Source organism: Pipra filicauda, unplaced genomic scaffold, assembly GCF_003945595.2.
Source record: "Pipra filicauda isolate LSUMZ 115617 unplaced genomic scaffold, ASM394559v2 scaffold78_size3787270_pilon, whole genome shotgun sequence".
Lineage (NCBI taxonomy): Eukaryota > Metazoa > Chordata > Aves > Passeriformes > Pipridae > Pipra > Pipra filicauda.
In genome coordinates this window covers 1464976-1486376 of record NW_024104964.1, presented here as the reverse complement: position 1 = coordinate 1486376, position 21401 = coordinate 1464976, and the positions used below count along the sequence as shown (strand labels likewise).

Below are 21401 nucleotides of genomic sequence, written 5' to 3'. Positions count from 1 at the left end.
AACTGCTCATAATTGCAGCAAGGCTTAAATAAACCACAGATTCCTAAATATGTGAGGTAGTTGTTGTGGTTAGTGCTCGGAAAAAGAAAAGCGAGGAAAAAGAAGATACAACTGCTGGAGTGCTGCTAGGAAATATCTTCCACTTATAGCCCTTGGAAAGTACAAGAGATTTATCTTCTATTCCCAGAGGGATTTTGCAGCCCAAAGTGACCTGTGTGCATTTCCCAGCAGGTTGGGAGGTGGCTTTCCCTCCTCCAAGCCCACATCCGTGGCACAGGGTCAGGGACACCACCCTGCTCTGCAGGGCCCTGCCAGCATCAGTAACACCCCAGTTCCACGGAGGGAATTTGCATTTTAATAAAAGCACGGCCGTTTTCGCTCCCAGCCCCTGGGTGACCCGGGGATGTTCAAAGGAGTGGAACAAACCGCGGGCGAAGGGGGGGTGAAGAGTCTGATGATGGTCACACGGCTCTGACACGGCTCTGGGTCCTTGCAGGGCTCTGTCCCCCCCAGGCAGCCATTCCTCCTCCTCTGTGACCACTTGGCAGCCACACCAGGGACCTCTCCAGGGAGGGGCAATAGCTAAGGGATGTTCCATGGAATCATAGAATCATCACAGGGAAGGGACCTTAAGGAAGGACCATCTCACTCCACCCCTGCCATGGGCAGGGACACCTTCCACTGTCCCAGGTTGCTCCAAGCCCAGTCCAACCTGGCCTTGGACACTCCAGGGATGGGGCAGCCACAGCTTCTCTGGGCAACCTGTGCCGGGGCATCACCACTGACAGCCAAGAATTCCTTCCCAGTATCCCATCTAACCCTGCCCTCTGTCCTTTTAAAGCCATGTTTCCCAGGTGCAGGTTGTCTCTCCTTCCCACCCACTGCTCCTGGGAAGGAATGTGCTCCAGAGCGTGGATCCCTTCTGGGCTGGGTCCTGTGTGCCCCCAACGCTGGAAAGTTTGAGTTTACCAGAGGGTTGAGAGTTCTGTGATTGTTACACACCTTAATTATGTTTGCATTTAGGTAGAATATCGGGATGAGGCATTCTTTGTGCTGTGGTATTTTTACAGTGCATTTTAACCTCTGTAAGGGGTGCACAGAGCCAACAGAACACTACTCTGACCCTGGCAGGTCGAGTCCATGGCTGCCTTTCCAGAAGGGAGGGGAGAGCCATCCCAGCAGATCCCTGGGAGCAGCACGCCCACCACTGTGCTGTGATGCATGAACAGCTCCCTATTAATGTGCTTTGACAATAACCCACAATCTCAGCACAAAGAGAGAAACGCCTCAAACAGCTGATGGGATTTTAGCCAGCAGGATGAAACGACCCCCTTGGGAACGTGGCCACGGCACCGCCTCAGTGCCACCAGGGATGTGCAAGGTCCTGTCAAGCAGCTGCACCCAGGCAGAGAGCCAGAAAAATCCCCAGTGAGGAAAGGATTGAGCAGGATGCCCTGGGCTGGGCTCGGGATACCCTGGGCTGGGCTCTCTCCAAGTGCAGCACCCACCATCTGAGATGGACGCTGCTCCTGCCCTTGGAACCTTCCAGGGATGGGGCAGCCTCTCTGGGACAACCTGTGCCAGGGCCTCACCACCCTCACAGGGAAGGATTTCCTCCTAAACCTGCCCACTTTCCCAGGGGATGAGGAAGAAAGCAAACTTTGCTTCTCAAGGTTTGTCTTCCCAGATCACCTTTACGTAATTCCAATGTCAATGGCTTTAGTTCCACAGATTCCTCCTTGTACCTTCGCCATCCTCAAATGCTCAGCTCCCCCCAGATTTGAAAACAATGCTGGGAAGGGAAATAACTGTTTTCTACCCTCCCTTTCCCCCTTGTTCACTAGTTTTTCAGATCTTATATTACCAACATTAGTACCGCTCCTTAAACGAGGGAAGATCCTGGCCCCATGGGATGGGAGGGATGGGTTTCCCCTCGGGGACAGTTCCTGGCCTCTCCATGCCCTGTCCAAGCTCCACTGACTGTTCACTGCACCAATCTGCCTTTGCAGATAAAATTTTTTGTTTAGGCTCACTGGAGTTAATGGTCAAAGCTGCTCCATCAATTATGTATGAACACAAATAGATAGTTGTGCTCAGTAAATTGGGTCCCTCGTGCCCATGCGCGGGCAGGGCTCACCAGAGGGCTATTTCTGAACTGCTGACAGCCCCAAATTGGCACTGCAGGGACAGAGCCCGGCACGGCCGAGCTCCCGGTACGTCCTGGGCACGGGACAGGCTCCTGGGGTGCTCTGGGCAAGGCTTTGCCATGCTGCAGGCGTGATCAAAGGGGCTGGAATCATAGAGTCATGGAATTCTAGAGTGGTTTGGGTTGGAAAGGACCTTAAAGCCCACCCAGTTCCACCCCCTGCCGCGAGCAGGGACATCTTCCACCAGCCCAGGTGGCTCCAAGCCCTGTCCAACCTGGCTTGGACGCTCCCAGGGATGGGGCAGCCACAGCTTCTCTGGGCAGCAGTGTCAGGGACTCCCCACCCTCATTGTAAAAAACTTCTTCACAACATCTAATCTAAGTATGAGGACAGGAAGGCTGGTGCCAGTCCCGGGCTGAGAGGTTCCCTCTGGCAGCCACAGCACATCCCAAATTGTCCCCAGCACCAGGATCGGGGCTGGATGCACTTTACTGAGAATAATTTCAAAGAAAATATGGCAAGTTAGGAGTGAGAAGGACCCAGGCTGTAACCTCTCCATGGTCCAAAGCAGGTGGAGGCCCAGCCTGCCGTCCCTCCTCCCTGCTGTGCACGGCAGGGAAGCCAAGCCACAGCCTTTGTTTCCAGCAGTGGTGCAGCAGATTGCAATTTTCCGAGCCAAGCGCTGCAACTACATCATTTTCAAGGAAAGGCTTGAAGTGATCCCAAATATTCTCCCCGAGCATCTGGGCAGGCTCCCCAGCGGGGCTGAACTGGAGCATTAAAAAGGATAAAGGAGAGCGGCCCCCTCCCCGCTCGCCCTGGGCAGGAGGAGGCAGCTGAGGCTGTGCCCGGCGGGGACAGCAGAGGGGACGTCTGGGAGCTCCTGCCCGCCTGACGCCACAACCCGGCAGGGAAGATGCAAAACGTAAAGCTCCTTTCGCCGGGGCAAAGCCGCGGTTTGCTCAGGTGAGCGCCGCGGGGACGCACCTGAGTCCTCGTGTTTGCAGATGTTCCCCTGCCAACGGATTTATTCCCGCAAAGTTTTGCCTTTCGTATTCCGGTTGGGTCCCTGAGCTGGAGCTGGGCCAGAAGGATGTCACTCGGTGAAAAGCCCCCGAGCTGGCTCCTCTCCCGCCCCCACCCCTGTCACAGGCACAGTCGCTGTCTCTCCCGTTTACATAATCCCACTGGCACCGGGAGCGCCTGGCAGCCGGGGGAGGCACCCGGGCCCGGGAGCATCCCGGGAGCGGGGCGGGAGCTGCGGGGCAGCCCTGCCACGGGGGCGGCAGCACCGCCCGGGGCCGGAGGGGGCAGCTGGACGTATTTTTAGCGTGGATCGAGGGGCAGCGGGGCTGCCGTGGCATTTGGAGCAGCTCACGCTGCAGAGCTCAGCATCAAGGACATCATTCAAGCAGAAAATGAACTGGGAAGGACTTCAACTTCAGATGTGAGGGAGATGAGGACTTTGCAGGATTATTGTCGCAGCCGTTGGGAAAAGCCTTTGGCTTCTCCCAGCGCTGGGTTTTCCTGGGTCTGAGGAAGCAGCCCCAAGATGAACATGAAACCCCAGCTCCATCCCCCAGTGAAGGTGTCTTCCCCAACCAAAGGTTGTCGGGACTCAGCAGCATCGCGGCTGAGCCTGAGGGTTACTCAGCTCTTCCTCCAAATTCCCCTGTGCTGCTTCTCGTGGGGGAGAAATTGGCTCTGGATATGCAGAGATTTGGGTGCAGAAACAGGGATTAGTCATAAAGATAAAACCTCAGCCTTGTCACCAACGAGCTGCTATTTCTGGTGCAATTCCCAGGTCTGGGGCAGCCGGAGCCAGGAGAGTGCCAGGGCTGTGCTAACTCCCGTGGGACAATCCACCCTCACCATCCAAACCTTATCTAGGAATTAGGCAGAAAGGACTCACAAAGGCCCAGCTTTGGAGGCTGGTGCAAGGAATTATGATTGCCCGGCATGGTGGTGCACTGATAGCACCGGGAGCCCAGGGGAAATCAGCAGGAAAACTGCTGGCAATTAGCACACGGGGTTGTGCTCCCAGGGAGCTGAAGGCATGACTTGGTAACAGATCATGCCTCTGAATGACACCATCAAAGACACACGTCCCACAGATGAGCTAATGGGGGAACTGAGGCAGGGACAGGGCTGCAGGTGCGAGGGGTCCCAGGAGCTCCTGGATCCACTGCTCCCCTGGGAGGCTGATTGAAGGGCAAGTTACATGGACTTTGGGAGTTGCCTGTTTTCAGGCAAGACTCACTGCCATCCCCCAAATACTGCCCTCCCTACAGGCCAGAGCACAGCACCCAGGATCCCCCTGGACACTGCCCCTGCCATGCCACCCCCAGCTGGGACCCGGCTCCGGGAGATATTTATTAATCATCATTTCTGCCCTCGCCCCAGGCTCACTACAGACTTCTGCTGCCAACACGGTGCCGGCAGCGTGCAACGCTCCTGCTGAAAGTTGGTCATGGCCGAAGGACAGAGCAAGCAGCTGGACAGGCTGGGCTTCCACTCGGGCAAAGCCGCCCTGCCATTTATCAACCATTCTAGCAACTCACAGAAAATTACATCTGAGCATCCCATTCGCCCTCCCTCCAATCTGTGCCATTCCTGGAGAGTTAATATTGACAATTTCTGCAGGAAAATGCTTTCCAAGCCAAGCCCAGTGCTGGCTGCACCACGCCTGGATCCCTGTGTGGGTGCTGAAGGCAGTGTGGCTTTGCCTCTGTCCCAGGACCCTAAAACTAGCATTAACACAAAGCTGTACCCACGCTCCATGCTGCTCCCCTGGAACAGGTTTGGTGGCACAGGAGCCCTGGATGTTATCCAAAGGGCTGGGAACCAGCACGGCTGGAGCTGCCCGGAGCCCTGTGCCCCTCACCCTGCCCGTGGAGCCCCCCTCGTGCCAGCTGCCTCTGTCAGCAGCAGCTCCACCTCAGGCACGGGGTGCAGAGCATCCCAGGCTGTCCCCCTCTCCCAGTCAGAATGTCACCCATTAGTGGCCAAAAGGGACACCCTGAACAGGCAAAAGCCAGCACCAAAGGCACACAAATCCTTATTTCCAGACCAAGGCTGCCCACACTGAGCACTTCAGACTGAACTCAGCCATTCCTTATTTTTCCTGCCTAGGTTAGGAGGAACAAAAACCCTGTGAGATGCAGGAGGCATTCCGTAAAAGTGCGCGAGATTTTGTTTTCTGCATTCGCCTAAAATTGGCTTTGATCTCATCTTCCCCAAGTGAACCAGGTGAGAAGTCAGTGAGCCACCCCCACGATGGAATGGTACCCAAGGCAGATGCCTCTGCTCCACAGGACATACTGCAAACCAACTTTCCCTGTCCAGCACCAAACAAGCTTTGCTAATTGATTTTTCTGCTCATTAGCACTGATAGTAGTTATACTGAGCACTTAATAGAAACCATCTTACCACCACTGTCACTAATTCACAACATTGTATGGAATCTACCCAGGCAAGTGGGTTTTTTTTCTTGTATAAAATCACAAATACGTATGCCTGCAAAAGCATTAATACCCAAAAGCTATTCAGTTATGCCCAAGTTTAAAAATCTATTAATAACCTGAGGAGAAATCTCCTCTGCAAACCCAGGTGCACCCAGGCAGGCAAAGTAAAGAGCTATTACACTGCAAGGGAACAAAGACCGAGACCGTGCCCATACCTATATTTCATGCCCGTTTGCTTAGCGGTGGATTCTTTTAATGAAATGTGGTGCTGCGGGGTAAATGTCCCCAAACTGCGAGCGATAATTGCCACCGTCCGAAATTTTGCCCGGGCTGCATTCACTACGTTCGGGGTCGTGGTGTTCTGCTTGCTGATGAGTCTGTCTTCACCATTTCGACTCTTCAAGTTGTGGTCCGTGCAGGCGATGGACACTTGCATCGCGCCCGCGGTGCCCCGTCAGTCCCGGGCCGGGTCGCGGGCTGAGGATGCCCCGCCGGCGCGGGGGGGTCCGAGCGCCGCCGAGGGACCCCCGGCCTTGGGCTCCGCGAAGCGCCGGGGCGGCGGGACTCTGTCCGGGAGAGCCGGGCTGCGTCCGCTCGGCGCCGGCGGCAGAGAACCCCCGAAGTTGGCAGAGCGGCCGCACGGGCAGGGCTGGGCTGGCTCCGGGCTCTCCCTGGCGATGCTGGCCGCCGCTCAGCCAGAAGCATCCATGCAGTCAGGTGCTCCCGGAGCGCTGCTCCCTCATGCCGAGCGCTCCGCAGCCGCTGTGTCTCGCTGCAGGCTCCTGGCCGCCGGTTTTAAATCACTGCGGGCATTCCGCAAGCGCTGGCTCCGGCCGCCGGACCGCCAAGTGCTGAGCAGGCACGGCCGGCCGTCCCTAGGGACCGGCAGCATCCATCGGCGTCCTTCCCCGCTGCCTCCCGCCCATGGAGCCCGCGCGGGCAGCGGCCCCGGGATCGCCCCGCCGGCAGCCTGCGGGAAGGATGGAAGGATGGGAGCGATGGGCCTCCTTTGTGTCAGAGGGAAGGCAGGCGATTCAGGCAGATCCGCCCGGAAAAATCGCTGCCGGCATCGCTGAGCAAGGAGAGCACTTCTATAGCAGGGGCGTAGAACGGGTTAATTATGGGGGAAAGGAAAAAAATAAGGGGGAGGGGGAGAAAGATCGCTCTGCTCCAGCGCGTGAGGGAGTTAACACGTTAATCCCGCGCTCCTGGTACCCGGAGCCGCCGCCTGCAGCCCCCGGCTCGAAGCAGGGCCAGGGTTAATCCCTGCTCCCCCAGCACCGCCAGTGGAATAAGCCGCAGCGCAAAGGCTTTGAAGCAAAACCATTCCCATCCATCAGGAAATGATCCCTATCTCTCAGCAAACCATCCCCATCCTTCAGCAAACCATCCCCACCCCTCGCTGCGGCCGGGCTGCGGTCGGAGCCCGGTGTGCCAGCAGCGCCCGCTGTGGCACCTCTCCTGGGGCGCTGGCTTTGGGCACCGGGGGCAGCCGGGGACCCCCGGGCTGCAGAACTGCTCCCCGGAGCGCTGGGAGGGTGACCAGGGCTGGGGACTGCCACTGCCACCCGCAGAGCAGCCCTGGAGGCAGGAGGGGAGCGGGGGGGACAGGCAGTGGGTGCAGCCCCACAGGACAGGGTGCCCGTGGGGTAAGTGTGGGTGGCAGCCCCGAGTGGGCAGGTGGGTAGGGCAGGGTCACCCGTGGTCCCTTCCCCACCGTGCACAGGCCATGGGAAATGGTCCACAGGACCCTCCCCCCTAAATCTGTCCCAGACTGCTGAGGGGGTGGGTGAGGGGGCACCTCTGGAGCTCCTCGTGCCCACCTCCCCTCACTGCCAGCCCCCAGAGCCCCGTCCCCTTGGGCTGTGAGCAGCTCCGAGGCTGGAGCCCCCCACCTGCCCCAGGCACCCAAAGGTGGAGCAGTGGCCGTGGCAGAGAGAAGCTGGGGGTGCTCCTGGGGCGACAACGACCTGCTTTGAGCTCAGGGTGACAAACCTTTGATTCTCTGTCCTACAGCAGGGGTAGGCCGTGGTTCCCTCCCCTCCTCTTCCCGCCCCACTCCCTCTGAGGAGGGGGTGTGAGAGAGGCTGATGGGCAGCTGGCAGCCAGCCAAGGCCACCCACCACCCCGTGACAGGGTGAACAGCTCCTGACGATCTCTGCAGCTCCTTTATCTGATGGCTCATTAACAGGTACCCAGCGCATTCCTTTGAGGAAGGAAAGCATTAAATCAGGACAAAGAAAGTTACTTTATCATATTTTCCAGAAGATGATTAGCAGTTAATCACGCAGCAGGCCCACAAACGCCCAGTTGTGAGTGGTCTCCTTGGAGTCACCCTCAGGAAGGGGTTTTGGGGGAGCAGGACCCCTTGGAGAGTCTCCAGACACCTCATCAGTGCTCCAGTATTACAGATCAGCAAACGTTGTTAAATACACGGCAAAGGTGTGGCATCGGGGGGTACGAGACATGGGGTCGCTGATACAAAGGTGCCCCCCAGAGCCAGGACCTCTCCCAGGTCTCCCTGGGACTGGGGGATCCAGTTGGAGCATTGCTGGTGGCACCCACAGAGCTCTTCACCTACTTGGCTTTTGGAGCCCAGCTTTGTGTTTCAGAGCCCAAAGCAGGACTGACAAAACCGGGAATATTTCCCTCTCTGATGTCTCACCTACTCTTGCTGGAAATATGTCACAGATATTTCAAGATATATTTTTACCTCCCATTCTATATGTGTCTGGAGAGTTCCCACTGCAGCTGGCTCTGCACAGGCTGTGACTGTCACCCAGGCCCTGGTCATTGTCCCCACAGCTGCCCATGCCCCAGGGTGCCAGGGGAGGGCCAGGGAGGGGACAGAAAGGGACAGTCACGTTCTGTGCTGCGACATCCCACAGAACATATTAACTCAAGCCGCTTAACTTTGGAGGGGTTACAGTCTCTGCCAAAGAAATATGTATTTAAATATGGGATTTATTTCATTTCCCTGAGCAAGATAATCACTTCTAGACTAAAATGGTGGAGTAACATAATTTTGTATCATGAAAATCCTGAGCTTATAGAGGAGGAGGTACGTGACAGCCCTGGCAGAGGACAGGGATGGGGCCCTGAGCCTGTGACCAGGCTCCTGTGACGCCTCAGTGCCACCAAACTGCTGTGCCAAGATGCCCCTGTGCCTTTCCCTGCGGAAGACAACAGTTGTTCATTAAATAACTTGCTCAAAATGCTTCATCAAGCAAATCTGGTGTAACACACACACTTGTGACCCCCCCAGCCCCATCCCTGTAGCTGTTGCATCCACCCCAGGGGCCAAATAAAGAGCCAAACACGGACCTTACAAAACAAAGAGCCAAACAGACCCACAGCAAGCAGGATGCTCTGGGGCAGCACGAGCCCAGGAGCTGTGCCCTGGCTCCTGCACAAACACACATTTCATTGCCCTGGACGGTCTGTCTCTGCGCCCAGGACCTTGCAGGGGCAGGATGGCACACACCGCTGCAGTGAGCAGGATGGAAACCTCCCAAAAGCAAAAAATGCTTTACCCAGCCCAGGTCGGGTCCCTGCAGAGGCACGGATGGGTTCTGGGGCCTGGCACAGCACCGGCTGGTGATGGAGAAGCCCTTCCCAGTGCTCCTGCAGGGACTCTCTGCTCCAGGGTCAGCACAGCTCTGGCTGCAACCAGAGGAGGAAAGATGCTTCTGCAGCCCAAAATATGAACATAAACCAAGATCTGTCAGTCGGGACTGGGTGAAACACCGAAAGCTGTTGCAGCCTCTGCCCCTGCACAGCTCAAGCAGAGCACGCTGCTTGCTGCTTCCTTTTTATTTTAAATTTCACCTAATAGTGAAGCTACTTTGAAATATGATGCCAAGTCTGGCTGGAGATTTTGTTTCTCCAGGGCTGCAGTCACAGGTTGTTGACTCATCCCTGCCCATGGCAGGGCATTGGGACTAAGTGGTCCTTAAGGTCCCTTCCATCCCAAACCGTTCTATAACTCCATGACACCAGGGAGCCATGAGCCTGGCAGGGACCCCAGGATGTTCTCAGTGAACCACGACATGATTAAGGTACTTTTTCTCCTCATTTTGGTTGGAGGTTTCTGCCCTGTGGCAGAGACACCAAGACGCCATGGTGTTTGCCTGTAGGTTGTGATGCAGAGGAGAGCTGGACACTGACCACGCACAGCCAGTTACATAAAGCCCCATCCCTGCATTCCAGCCAGCAGTCCAGGGCAGCAGGAACGATGCCATCCCAGCCCCTCTGAGCTCTTGGAAATTTTTTCACGTTGGGAGAAGACAACAACTTAACACAGCAGCAAACACAGCAGCAGTGACAGAGGAGGTGGTGGCTGCCCCACCCCTGGAAGTGTCCAAGGCCATCTTGGACTGGGCTTGGAGCAACCTGGGATAGCAGAAGGTGTCCCTGCTCATTGCAGGGGTCATTGCCTTTAAAGGCCCTTTGCAGCCCAAACCATTCCATAATTCTCTGATTCTCTGCACTGCCACAGGACCTCAGCCAGGGGGCTGCAGAGGAGACCCCTCAGCACCCCAGCACCTAACGTAGGGTTTGGGTGCAAAACCCAGCACAGCCCTTAAGCACCAGCAGCTGTATCACCCTGACAGTGTTCCCTCTGCCCTGACAGTGTTCCCTCTGCTCCTGGTGCCTGAGGGTCCTGCCATCCGTGCCCATGAAGCAGCCCTAGGAGCGGGGAGATACAGCAGGACAGAAAAGTCAGCGCTCCCAGGCTAGAGACACATCAAAAATATGGTTTCAGCCTTCATAGAGAGTTTTAACCACACTGGACATTTTGACAGTTGCTTAGTTAGACTTTGCATGCAATGTCCTTGGATGGACCAGACCTCAGGAAATTGCATGGAAGCACTGAAAGCACAGCTGGCAGCACTGGGAGGGCAGGATCCTGCTCCAGAAGCGGTGCCCTTGGAGCTTTTCCATACAAAGATGTCCTTCTTTATTTTATCCAACTGTCCAGATCTGGCTACAGCCACCACAGCCACCTTCCAAAACCCCACACAGACATTTCAGGCAGCAGTCTCCAGGACTGGCCTTCCCAAGAATTATCTCAGTGTGCTGTCCCAAATCCCTGATTTCCAGATTTGCACCCGCAGTTCTGCTGCAGCGCAGCAGGACACGCCCAGGGCAGTTCCAGGTTATGTCCCAATAAAAGTTTTATTGGGCCATGAGAGCTCTGATGACAGCCACAGCCCGTGCTCATCGCTGGGCTGGCTCCCTCCCTCTCCAGAGCTGTTTGGGAACAGGTTTCCTGCTGGGATAATTACTGAGGATGGCGGCAGTTCCGTTACATCTCCCTAAATTGGGCTGATATGGACACTGGAGAGATAAGGAGCTGCCACCCTGGAGCGCTGGCATGAGGAGGCAGCTCCCAACAGGGTTTCCCTGGGATTAATCCCAATTAAGAGCCAGGACAAGCTTGTCCCTGTTCATGTGAGGAGGGGTCCTGTCGGAAGCAGCAGCGACAAACCCTGCAGTGAATTGCAGCTCTTTGGGATGTATCTAAACCCCCCAGGAATGGTTCCCTTTGATGGCACTGCTGGAAGCTGGGCGAGGAAATGAGCTGCGGAACAAAAGCCCCGCGCTTATCGAGCCAACAGTCACCACATTTCCGCTGGTTTCACATCAAAAACTCCATTTGCATTTGTAATTGCACTTGAGGAAAACTGATCAAAATTCCTATTAAACGGTTTTTAGTTAAAAGGCATCATTCTGGCAGGTTTTGAGCCAGGCTGGGGGCATTGCCCAGCCCGGGCTGCCTCTGATGGCACAGGAGATCTGTTAGAGCCCACAGGAGCTCCGAGAGCCCTGTCCACCCAGGAGGGACCCAAAGTGGGATGTGAGAGCAGAGAGCCAGGCTGCTCTGCCACCAAGGGCTGTGTGTTAGGGCTGGGGTGTGAGAAATACAGAACCAGAGAAGCTGTGGCTGCCCCATCCCTGGAAGTGTCCAAGGTCAGGTTGGATGGGGCTTGGAGCAACCTGGGCTAGTGGAAGGTGTCCCTGCCCATGGCGGGGGGTGGCACTGGATGGGCTTTAAGGCCCCTCCCAACCCAAAGCAGTGCAGGATTCTGTGATTTTATGAATCCAAGAGCAACCTCCCATCTAATCTCCAATCCCAGCACCCACTCTCCAGTCCCACGCACCCCCCGCGAGCCGACAGCACCCCGGTACAGCCCCAGCACCGAGGGGGCTCCTGCCCCCAGAGAGCTCTGCACCAGCCAGCTCTGAGCCAGACTCAATAAATCGTGGCTTAATACAGCAGGAAAGGATCAATAGTGGAACGGAGACCCAGGGCCCTCCGTGCCTGACAAGGAGATGGAATCACCGGGCGCCCGATTCAATTAACAGGTCACTCTTCCCTCGGGTAGAACACCCCCCCTAATGGTGCCTATTGCCCATTAGCTGCTGTATCCCTGCTCCACACCAGGTAATTCAATTTTGCCATGCTATCTATTCCATTTCTCAGCTGACTGAAAGCCGGTGGCTCACACGAAGGGCTCCAGAAATCACCATTATATTAATGTATTGTGCTACACTGAGCACTTGATGGTCTGTGAGGTCCCTTCCAGCCCAAACCATTCTGTGATTCTTGATTAAATATGACTAAAACACTTAGAGCTGCATGAAGCTCCACTGCACAGTACAAAAAGGTTTTATTGAGGTGTTTCTCCCACCCAGGTGAGGCTGGAGCCCCTAGTTCAGGTACCCCAGTAACTGAGCATTCACCCCAGACCCAGAGGAGAGAAACACCCCCAGCAGCAGCAGCAGGACCCTCAGGCATTCAGGGTCATTGTGCCAGTTCTTGGCAAAGAAATGCTTTTCCCCTTTGCCATACTCAAGTTCTAGGCTGTGCATACAGAAAATGCAGGTTTTCCCCAGGTGCTTTGCATCACCTGATGGATAAATGTGTTCTGAGTAAAGCTGTGTTTTTCCAGCTTGGCTGTGCTTGTTGCATAGCAGATTTGAGGCAATTATGTACAGTGCTCTGTTAACCACACATGTCAAATCTCACCCAAGCATTACTTGTAACAGCTTAAAGCTCTAAATTAACTTCTATGAAGAAATATGTTGCTGAGGTGTCGATTTTGGATGCTGGATAACACACAACTCCACACTGCCCTTTTCTGGGACGCACTGGAGCAGATGGGTGGGCAATTATCATGCAATAACTTCTGATTCTTTGAGATGAGCTGGCAGAGGGTCAGAATAAAGATGAGCTACAGCAGACTGGGTTGTTTGGAAAACTCTTTTCCAATGGATACCCCTTCATCAAACGCGCCCTTCTCTCAAGAACCCTCAGTTTTTGCCTGAGCTCACCCTCCTCCAGCCAATGCAGGGCCTGTGAGCAACTCCATGAAAGCCAAGTGCCTCCATCAGTCATTGGCTTATATAAGTCACCACTGAATAATAAGCACTATTAAAACATCACCTTCCCAAATAGCATTTTTCAAAGAAGAATTTTAGTTCTTCTCCTGAGAGTCTCTCTTTCAGCTGCAACAACACTTCTAATTATTGAAGTGAGTGACACAGGGTACGAATCCCATCAGCTGCATCCAGCAAAACTGGCACAAGACCTCAGTCCTGCACCAGAGACAAAGCTCTCCACGCTGCCCAGCATCCCTAAAGAATGAGGCATGTGCTGGAATTAGTCACTGAGGAGAATTAGCACGTCACCCAGGACAACGTTGTTCACTGAAATCCAGCAGATTACTAAGGAACAATCTTCAGCCCAATTAATTTTATCGTTGTCTTTTCACACTGCCAGGCTCCTCTTTGGGGAAGGGAGATGGAAAAAACCTGCTGCATCAGCACTTCCTCTGCCACTTAGTTACCAGCCCACACTGCTAGTTAGAAATCAGCACTTCAGGACTTCTGGAGTCTGCACTTTACCTGAGCAGGCGCAGGCAGAGCACTCTGCTGCCAGCCAAACCCGGGGTCTGTGGTGACTCCCCAGCTCCCTAATTTCCCTTTGCTCTCTTCACTTCCAGAACTCTCTGCAAATGCTTTTAACTCTGGGGGTTTTGGCACCCAAGGCAAGAGCATGATGTACCTCAGAGCAGCACAGTGTCATGGAATGGTTTGGGTTGGAAGGGACCTTAAAGCCCATCCAGTCCCATCCCCTGCCACGGGCAGGGACACCTCCCACTAGCCCAGGTTGCTCCAAGCTCCATCCAATCTGGCCTTGGACACTTCCAGGGGCAATGTCCTTTTAGTAAATTAAGTGCAAGGCACTGCCCCGTCTTCAGGTGACCTCCAGGCACTGCCAAGCACTTCCAAGCCAAGGATTCTCTGTACTTCCCGGGGTCGGTGCTGGCTGGGCAAGTAGCCCCTGATCTCCAAGCACATCCCAAAGGGATGGAACAACCACTTTCATACTGGAATGGGGCCCATTTAATTAACAAAAAGATTTGCAAGAGGATCATTACTTACTGCCAAATGCATAACCGCTCATTAGGCCCTCAGGGGAAATGAATAATTACTCCTGCAATCTACAGATTGTGTCTTTTTCTGCAGTGAAAAACGTGGGGGGAAGCCAACTGAGGGGTGGGAGGAACCCTCACCCTGCTGAGGACTGAGCCACAGGGAGCAGCTCCCCACAACAGCCTCATCCTGCCCCTTTGGACTCTCCAAGGACCCCCACGTACTTCACAAACACCCTGGGAAAAATAGCAACCGTGCTACTGGAATTATGGGAACACTGTTGGCTTCTGGAGTCTTTCTGGTGCAGGGATAGAGCCAAGCAACTATGAAAACACACTGCAAACAAGGAAGAAAAAGCTTATCAGGCAGAGGCAGGTCTGCACAGGCAGTTTATCCATGGAAAAGCTGCCTTTCATGCAGGCTCCCCCCTCCCCAGCAGCACTCAGTGGAGCAGGGGCAGCCCGGCTGCCCACATCCCCCCGCACACCCTGGGAGATGCAGGAATAAGAGGTGCTCACCTCAGCCCAGGGAAAACCACAGAGCAGTAAAAACACATTTCAGTTGAGCATTTTAACTTGCTTAGAGTGCGACAAAAGCAACTTCTGTCTCCAAGAGGGGTGTAAGGAACAGCCCCACTGAGCTCCAGCCCCCGCTGAGAGTGCAGGGTGACGCTGGAAATCCCGGAGCACACACTGGACAGAGTGCCCAGAGGAGAGGGCTGGAAGAAACATCCAGAAATGCTCTGGTCAACTCTAGTATTTCCTAGCACGCAGCACTACAATGTATATGAGAAGCACAGCTCTGTGGGGCAGCCCTGCAGTGCCACCCCCTCCTTAGGGCTGGCATCCACCAGAATCCAAATGTCCACCCGCTGCCCCGAGCTGGCAACTATTTCCTGAAGCTGGAGTCACTCTGAGGAAGAGAACTGCAGTTCCATGGGAGGGGTCCCTGTGCCCAACAGCTCTCTCACAAAATTCAGCTTCCCTGGAATCATGTTGAAGCTTCTCCTCTCAGACACTTGCTCTGATTCTGCCAAGTTCTTCCTGAGGTCCATCTTCCTACCCCCAGGTCTCAGAAAGACTCTTTTATCCTAAACTTTTCACCTTTGGAATTTGGACAAAAATTTGGCCTGGACAAAAAAATTGCATTTCCAGGGAAATTTCCCTCTTTACATTACCCCAAGCTTGCAAGCCCTGCAAATTCTGAATGCCATGAAAACTCACTGTTAATAACCACCAGTGTTATTCTCCAAGCATGGACTGGGCCACAGTCCTGTGCTGCTGGGGAAGGAAAGGGGAATTTTCTGCTCATCCTGGGAGAGCTGCAGCAGGAGGGATGGGCACAGGGCTGGAGGGAGGGAGAAAGATGATGGAATTTAGCAAAACAGAGGAGTTGCCGAAGTATCAACATTGGATTTGTATTGAAGATCAAAATTCATTTTTACTCCACCTGGACCATGCCCACCTGCCAGAGCACACACCAGGGCTGGTGATAGAGACCCACTCTCAGCCTGGCATCAAAGCTGACCTCTGCAGAGCCTGCATTCATCCTCATCTCCTAAAGGATGGAGCCTTGAAACAAACCTGGAAGCCACGAGAGGAGGTTTTACTGGTATTTTCCTGAATTCAGCCCCCCTTGGACCCACCCTCAGCAGCTGGTGTCGGTGCAGTGCAGGGTGATGTTCCCATCACAGCAGATCCCAAAGTCAGCCCAAAGACTCCCAGATAAAACCTCTCGTAACCGAGACCACGTGGACTGAGTTTCATCTCAGGGCACAGACTGCAGACTTCAAACCTGCCTATAAATACACCCAGAAATATCCCAGACTTTCAAGTCAGCCCCCTGGAGAGCCGCTGGATCTGCTCTGCACCACTGACGTGGCTGCGGGGAGTGGAGTGGAGACTCAGCAGGAGCACCTGCCCACGGAATGGGGCTGGATCAGCACCTGGCAGCACAGGCTCTGCAGCCACAGCTCGACAGGAGCAGAAGGTGTGGGGAAAAAAGCAGCAAACCTGCAAATTCCTGCTGGGCAGTGGCTGGAGCAACCGAGCCTTGACTGGGATTCACTGCTGTGCTGGGCAACTGTGAGGGCAAAGTCTGCTTTGTCTTCCCCACAAGCCAAGACCTACAGCATGAGAGCTTCTGCCAGAAAGGTGGGAATAGCCCTGGAAGAACCAGCAGACTGAGTCTGAGCTGGTACACAGCTCAGGACTTTATGGACTCATTATGGAATGGTTTGCATTGGAAGAGACCTTAAAGCTCATCCAGTGCCATCCCCTGCCATGGGCAGGGACACTTTCCACTACACCAGGTAACATGTGCCCGGGCCTCACCACCCTCACAGACAGCAATTCCTTCCCAATATCTCCTCTCACCCTGCCCTCTGGCAGTGGGAAGCCATTCCCCTTGTCCTGTCACTCCAGGCCCTTGTCCAAAGTCCCTCTGCAGCTCTTGGAGCCCCTTTAGGCAGTGGGAGGATCACACTGGAAGCAGCAGGATCAGGAGCCAGCGCCGTGCGTGCAGCAGGAGCTCCTCCTGCTGAAACCCGGCTGGGGCAGTGGGGCTGACACCTCACACAGCCACAGGCTCCAGTCCTTGGAGGAATAAAATGGGATTTCTCCCTGCAAGGAGCAGACCCCACTCTACCAACACCACCCACACCAAAGGATACCCTGTTCCCATCCCAGCCCACACAGTCTCATTTCCATCCCATCCTCCCCATCAGTGCATGGTTTGGCTGAGGACCCTACAAAACCAACACAAACCCCAAGGAACTGAAGTCGTTTGGCAGAAGGGCAGCCATGGGAGTGTGTGCCCTCACCACGGCACCAGCGAGCAGCTGGGGAGTTTGAACAGAGTAAAAAAGACTAAAAAAACACTTCTGCCACGTGACACTGACTGTTAAAAAAAGGACACAGCTGGATGTGGCTCTGTGGATCAACCTGGACAGGAAATAGGGACAACATTAAGGCCATAAGCTATATCCCATAAATATAATGCAGTGGGGCTCCGGATGGAGCAGATGAGGATGGGATTACAGTGCAGGATTACAGGACCCCATCAAGAGCTCTCATATATTTTGCCATCTAAAGATTAGATATTTTAAAGCTTCAGTGGATAACATGAGCCTCACTAAGGGAGCCTGGATGGCATAGGGATCGCTCCCAAATTCCTCTCTTCTGGGGTAGCTCTGTGGGGGTATAAACATGACAGTAGAGAAAGGGATAAGGGCTGATAAATGGACTCTGTCTGCTCCAGGTTAAACCCTGCCTTGGTATTTAATACCTTGGCTGGCCTTGGCTGATACCTGATAACATCAGCATGCTGGTACTTCCAGCATCCCACGACAGGGAATTCCCCAATTTCATTACAAGATGCTGGGAAAGGGTTTTCTGTGTTTAAACGTGTTGTCCACAAGTTTTATTTGCTCCCCCAGCCTGGTTCCTGTGTTACAGGGGACAGTGAGTGACTTGCTGCAAGCTGTTCCTGATTTAAACACATCTATAATCCCTGTCAATCATCTTTTCCCTAAGCTAAACCCCTGTTTAATCACCCAGGGCAGGGACAATCCCATCCCTTGCACCCCTCTGCTTTCCACAGCCCAGTTTGCTGTGTCCCTTTGAAAAGGGGTGGCCAGGACTGGCTGCAGGGCTTGCATGTCAGCTCCTCACACTTCCCATTCCAGCCAGGAAAGTGGAAAAGGGAAAAAGGAAAAAAAGAGAAAAAAGGGAGAAGGGAACATCCTGCAAGGGGCTACCTGCTGGCCAGTCACAAAAAAGCTTCAGCATCACAATCCTAAATTCCCAAGTTTTAATTAGCTTAACCAACCCTATCAACAGAAACAGGCCAGAGCATCCCAGTGCTCTCTTGGGATGCAGGAACTCCGGGGGGGTCCCTGCAGGACACCCCAGGGGGGTCGTGCCAAGTGAAGTGGGTTTGCCAGGGGCTTGTGTGCTGTGGGAAGAGCTCAGCCCCCTGGAGCAGAACCTCAGTGAAATCTAAACCACATAAAATACAAACAGCAAACTCCAGCCCAGCTGGGAGGCGGCACTGTGGGTTAATCCAGCAGTGCCTCGGGACTCCCTGACCTCCATAAATACTTTCCACCCCTAACATTTGCCAACAGCCTGTTTTGCAAAAGCTGCCTGGATGCTTCTGCAGACATATATATACATATAACATTTCACCTCCAGGCTCTCCAAGTGCAGCTGCCCCAGCTCACAGACACTGTTTAACCATGAAGGGGCAGAATATTGAGAGGTTTTACAGCCACGGCTTCCCAGTGTGAGGACAGAGCTCAAGCCCCAGTGAAGTGTGCGTGGAAGGATGCCGTGCAATGAACCCCCCATGGGACAATAGGACACCAAATCTACTTTGTAAATGGTGTTTCATCTCACAGAAATGCTTTGTCATCAGAAACAAGCCAAGCTCTTCCACTGCTGCACTTTGGGTTCCTCTGTAATAGGCTGCGCTAAACTGCGTTGGCCAAGGCAAAGAAAGGAAAAGGAACTGATCATCCTATAAATGAACCAGCTTATAAGTGTTTAGCAAGTGTTTCTTGTTCACAATTCATTAATTTCCACACATAATTAAGTAGATCTTAATACAAAAAGGGATTTATTGTGCTGTCTTTAGGCTGGACCTAAGGAGAGCTGAGGAAACGTCTGGAAGGCAAAACAAGAAAGAGAAAAGAAAATCTTCAAGCTCGCAATCAGACTAGAAGGGCCCCTGTACTTCTGGAAGAGCAAATAACCTATGGAAGCAGCACGTGGTGGCTGCTGGAACATCCCTCCTGCCTGGAGCAGAGCCCTCCTTGGAGCCCCCTCTCCCCAGGATACATCCCCTGGATCCACGGGAAGCTCAATATGTTACAGCTCCTTCTGTCAGCTTTGAAAAATGTACACACTTCAAATGAAGCATATGCTCCAATCCATCAGCTCCAGCAGAAATTAGGCACATACCTTATTTCCCCATGTCTAATGGCTCTGGAGAACGAGGAATACTCCATTTATTAAGGGAGGAAGCAGAGGTGGATGAAGGGGTGTGAACAGAGCCCTGTTCCAGCCAAGCCTGCAGCCACAGCCCACAGCCCCCAAGGCCAACCCAGCCACCTCTGCAGCTCAGCAGTCCCAGAATCTCTCATTAATTACATTTTCCTAGGGCTTAAGACTCCATCTCCAGCAGGTTTTGCATCCAACCCTACAGAAATTTTCTACCCAACCTCTTTGTGGGGTTTCTGCCCCAGGTTGGGCACGTTTTTGGTGCAACATCACTGTCAGGTTTTGAGTGATGCCTTTTGGACTCAGCAGCAGCCCAGTCCCATGTCAGGAGGTGTCCATACACCAGGGCTTTGGCAGGATAATCTCCCGTGGAGGACATTTCAGATCACTACCACCTCATGGGAGCACTGTGTGCCTACAGCATCACTTGTGCTCCTGAGCGAGGGCACAGTGAGGGTCAAACTGTGTCTGGGCAACAATGGGAAAACACCACAGAAAGTGCAGAATTAGAGAGAAACCAGAAAAATGGTGGGTTTTGTGTGTGCACTGACACCAATCATTTAAAAAACACAGCTGCCACGTGGCATCAGCATCACCAGAAGGAGCAAAAGAATTTCTCATTAAAGGGAGGGAACTTTTCAGGCCCAAAAAACCCAGTTGATCAGAGTATCTGGCTCAGGGACACACTGCTCCTGCTGACCCAGGATTGCTCCAGTCACAGCTCTGCTCCAAGCACAGCATCCCTGGGATGCCAATCCACTGCCTGTGGTCCTTCTCCCTTTTCACCACCCAGGCACTGGGGCCTCAGTTCTCTCTCTCAACCTTCCAGGCCATGTCACCCCAACTTGCTCCACAGCAGAGCAGTGGTACGGAGCCCTTTGCCATTTCTCCTGATTGCAGCTCCAAATCTGCTCTTTCACAGCCCCCGTGTCCCCTCAGCAATGTCTCCAAACAACACCAAATTTCCCCAGCCTGCAGCTAAAGCTGGGACACAACTCTGCTGGATCCATAAAAACAGCGGTCATACTGTCTTATTTCAGTTTTAGGTTCAAACAGGCCACGGGCAGAGATCAACCTCTTGGGAAAGCAAATATTTCAAAGAAAATTTGCTTTTATTAGAAGCACAGAGAACATGTAGACTTTCCATATGGAACATCATCCTCTTAAAATGAACCTCTTTAGAAACAAAACACAATGACAACTGATGGACTGAGCATACCCACGTCTTCTTCATCCACCATCCCCAACCTACACCCTCTTTCCCCAGGCTGTTCCAGCTCCCTGCATGGATAAGACCTTCTCCCTTGGACACTCCTTCTAACACAGAAGCCACATGTTAGACGCTAGACCAGCTAGACGCCAGTTCTTGGGCTTCCAGTCTGTTTGCTCCATAAGGAGGGCAGAGGGTCTCAGGGTTCAGACCCCAAGCATGAAAACTCAGTTTGATTGTCCCCATCCTGGAAGTGTCCAAGGCCAGGTCGGACAGGGCTTGGAGCAGCCTGGGCTAGTGGAAGGTATCCCTGCCCATGGCAGGGGGTTGGAACAAGATGGACTTTAAGGCCCCTTCCAACCCAAACCAGTCTGGGATTCTGTGGTTAACTCTTGAAGAAAAAGATCAGATTCAGAGCTTTAAGAGAACAGGTCACACACATTTAGCTTTGCTCCCCGTCATCCCAGTTCTTGTGGGGCTCAGAGAACCCAGAGAAGCGAAGTTCCTGAGGCAGAGAAGGGGCCCAGTGGTGCCAGCCCGCCCGGGGCAGCCTCAGCTCCCTCAGCCCCGTTCATAGAATCATAGAATCAGCTGGGTTGGAAGGGACTTCCAAGATCATCAAGTCCAACCCTTGATCTACTACCACCGTGGTTACCAGCCCATGGCACTGATGCCACATCCAGTCTCACCTTAAACACCTCCAGGGATGGAGAATCCACCACTTCCCTGGGCAGCCCATTCCAATGGCTGAGCACCCTCTCTGTGAAGAAATTCTTCCTAATATCCAACCTAAACCTCCCCTGGCACAGCTTAAGACCGAGCCCTCTTGTCTGTTCCGCAGCCCCAGCCGCCGGGCCCAGAGCCATCCCCACACAGCAGTACCTGTACCTGTACCTGTACTTCATGCCGGTCTGGGCCCGCGTGGTGTCCTGCAGGGACAGTCCATGGAGGTGCAGGAACCTCTCCAGCTGCTTCCTCTCGCTGGCGGGGCTGCAGGGCCGGGGCCAGCCCACGGCCGGGCCAGGTGGGCGCAGGGCCCCACTCGCCTGCCGGACCCTGGGCACGGCCTCGGCGGCCTTGGCTGGGCCCGGCCGGTGTGGGGGGATGTTGGTGCAGGCCGGCTTGTACAGGTGCATGG

At 54.0% G+C, this 21401-nt stretch overlaps 1 protein-coding gene across 2 annotated transcripts in view; it reads right to left on the bottom strand.

The window, feature by feature from the left end:
• Positions 1-21401, bottom strand: part of KCNAB1 (potassium voltage-gated channel subfamily A member regulatory beta subunit 1) — a 58629-nt gene extending 37228 nt beyond the window's left edge. The window contains exon 1 of one of the 2 annotated variants that reach the window (XM_027731169.2): positions 21158-21401. In XM_027731169.2, the coding sequence (XP_027586970.1) occupies positions 21158-21399 (242 nt within the window). In that variant the 5' untranslated portion in view covers positions 21400-21401. Of the gene's footprint in view, positions 1-5826; positions 6927-21157 lie in introns of those variants that run through there. The other variant, XM_027731176.2, reaches the window with a different exon arrangement.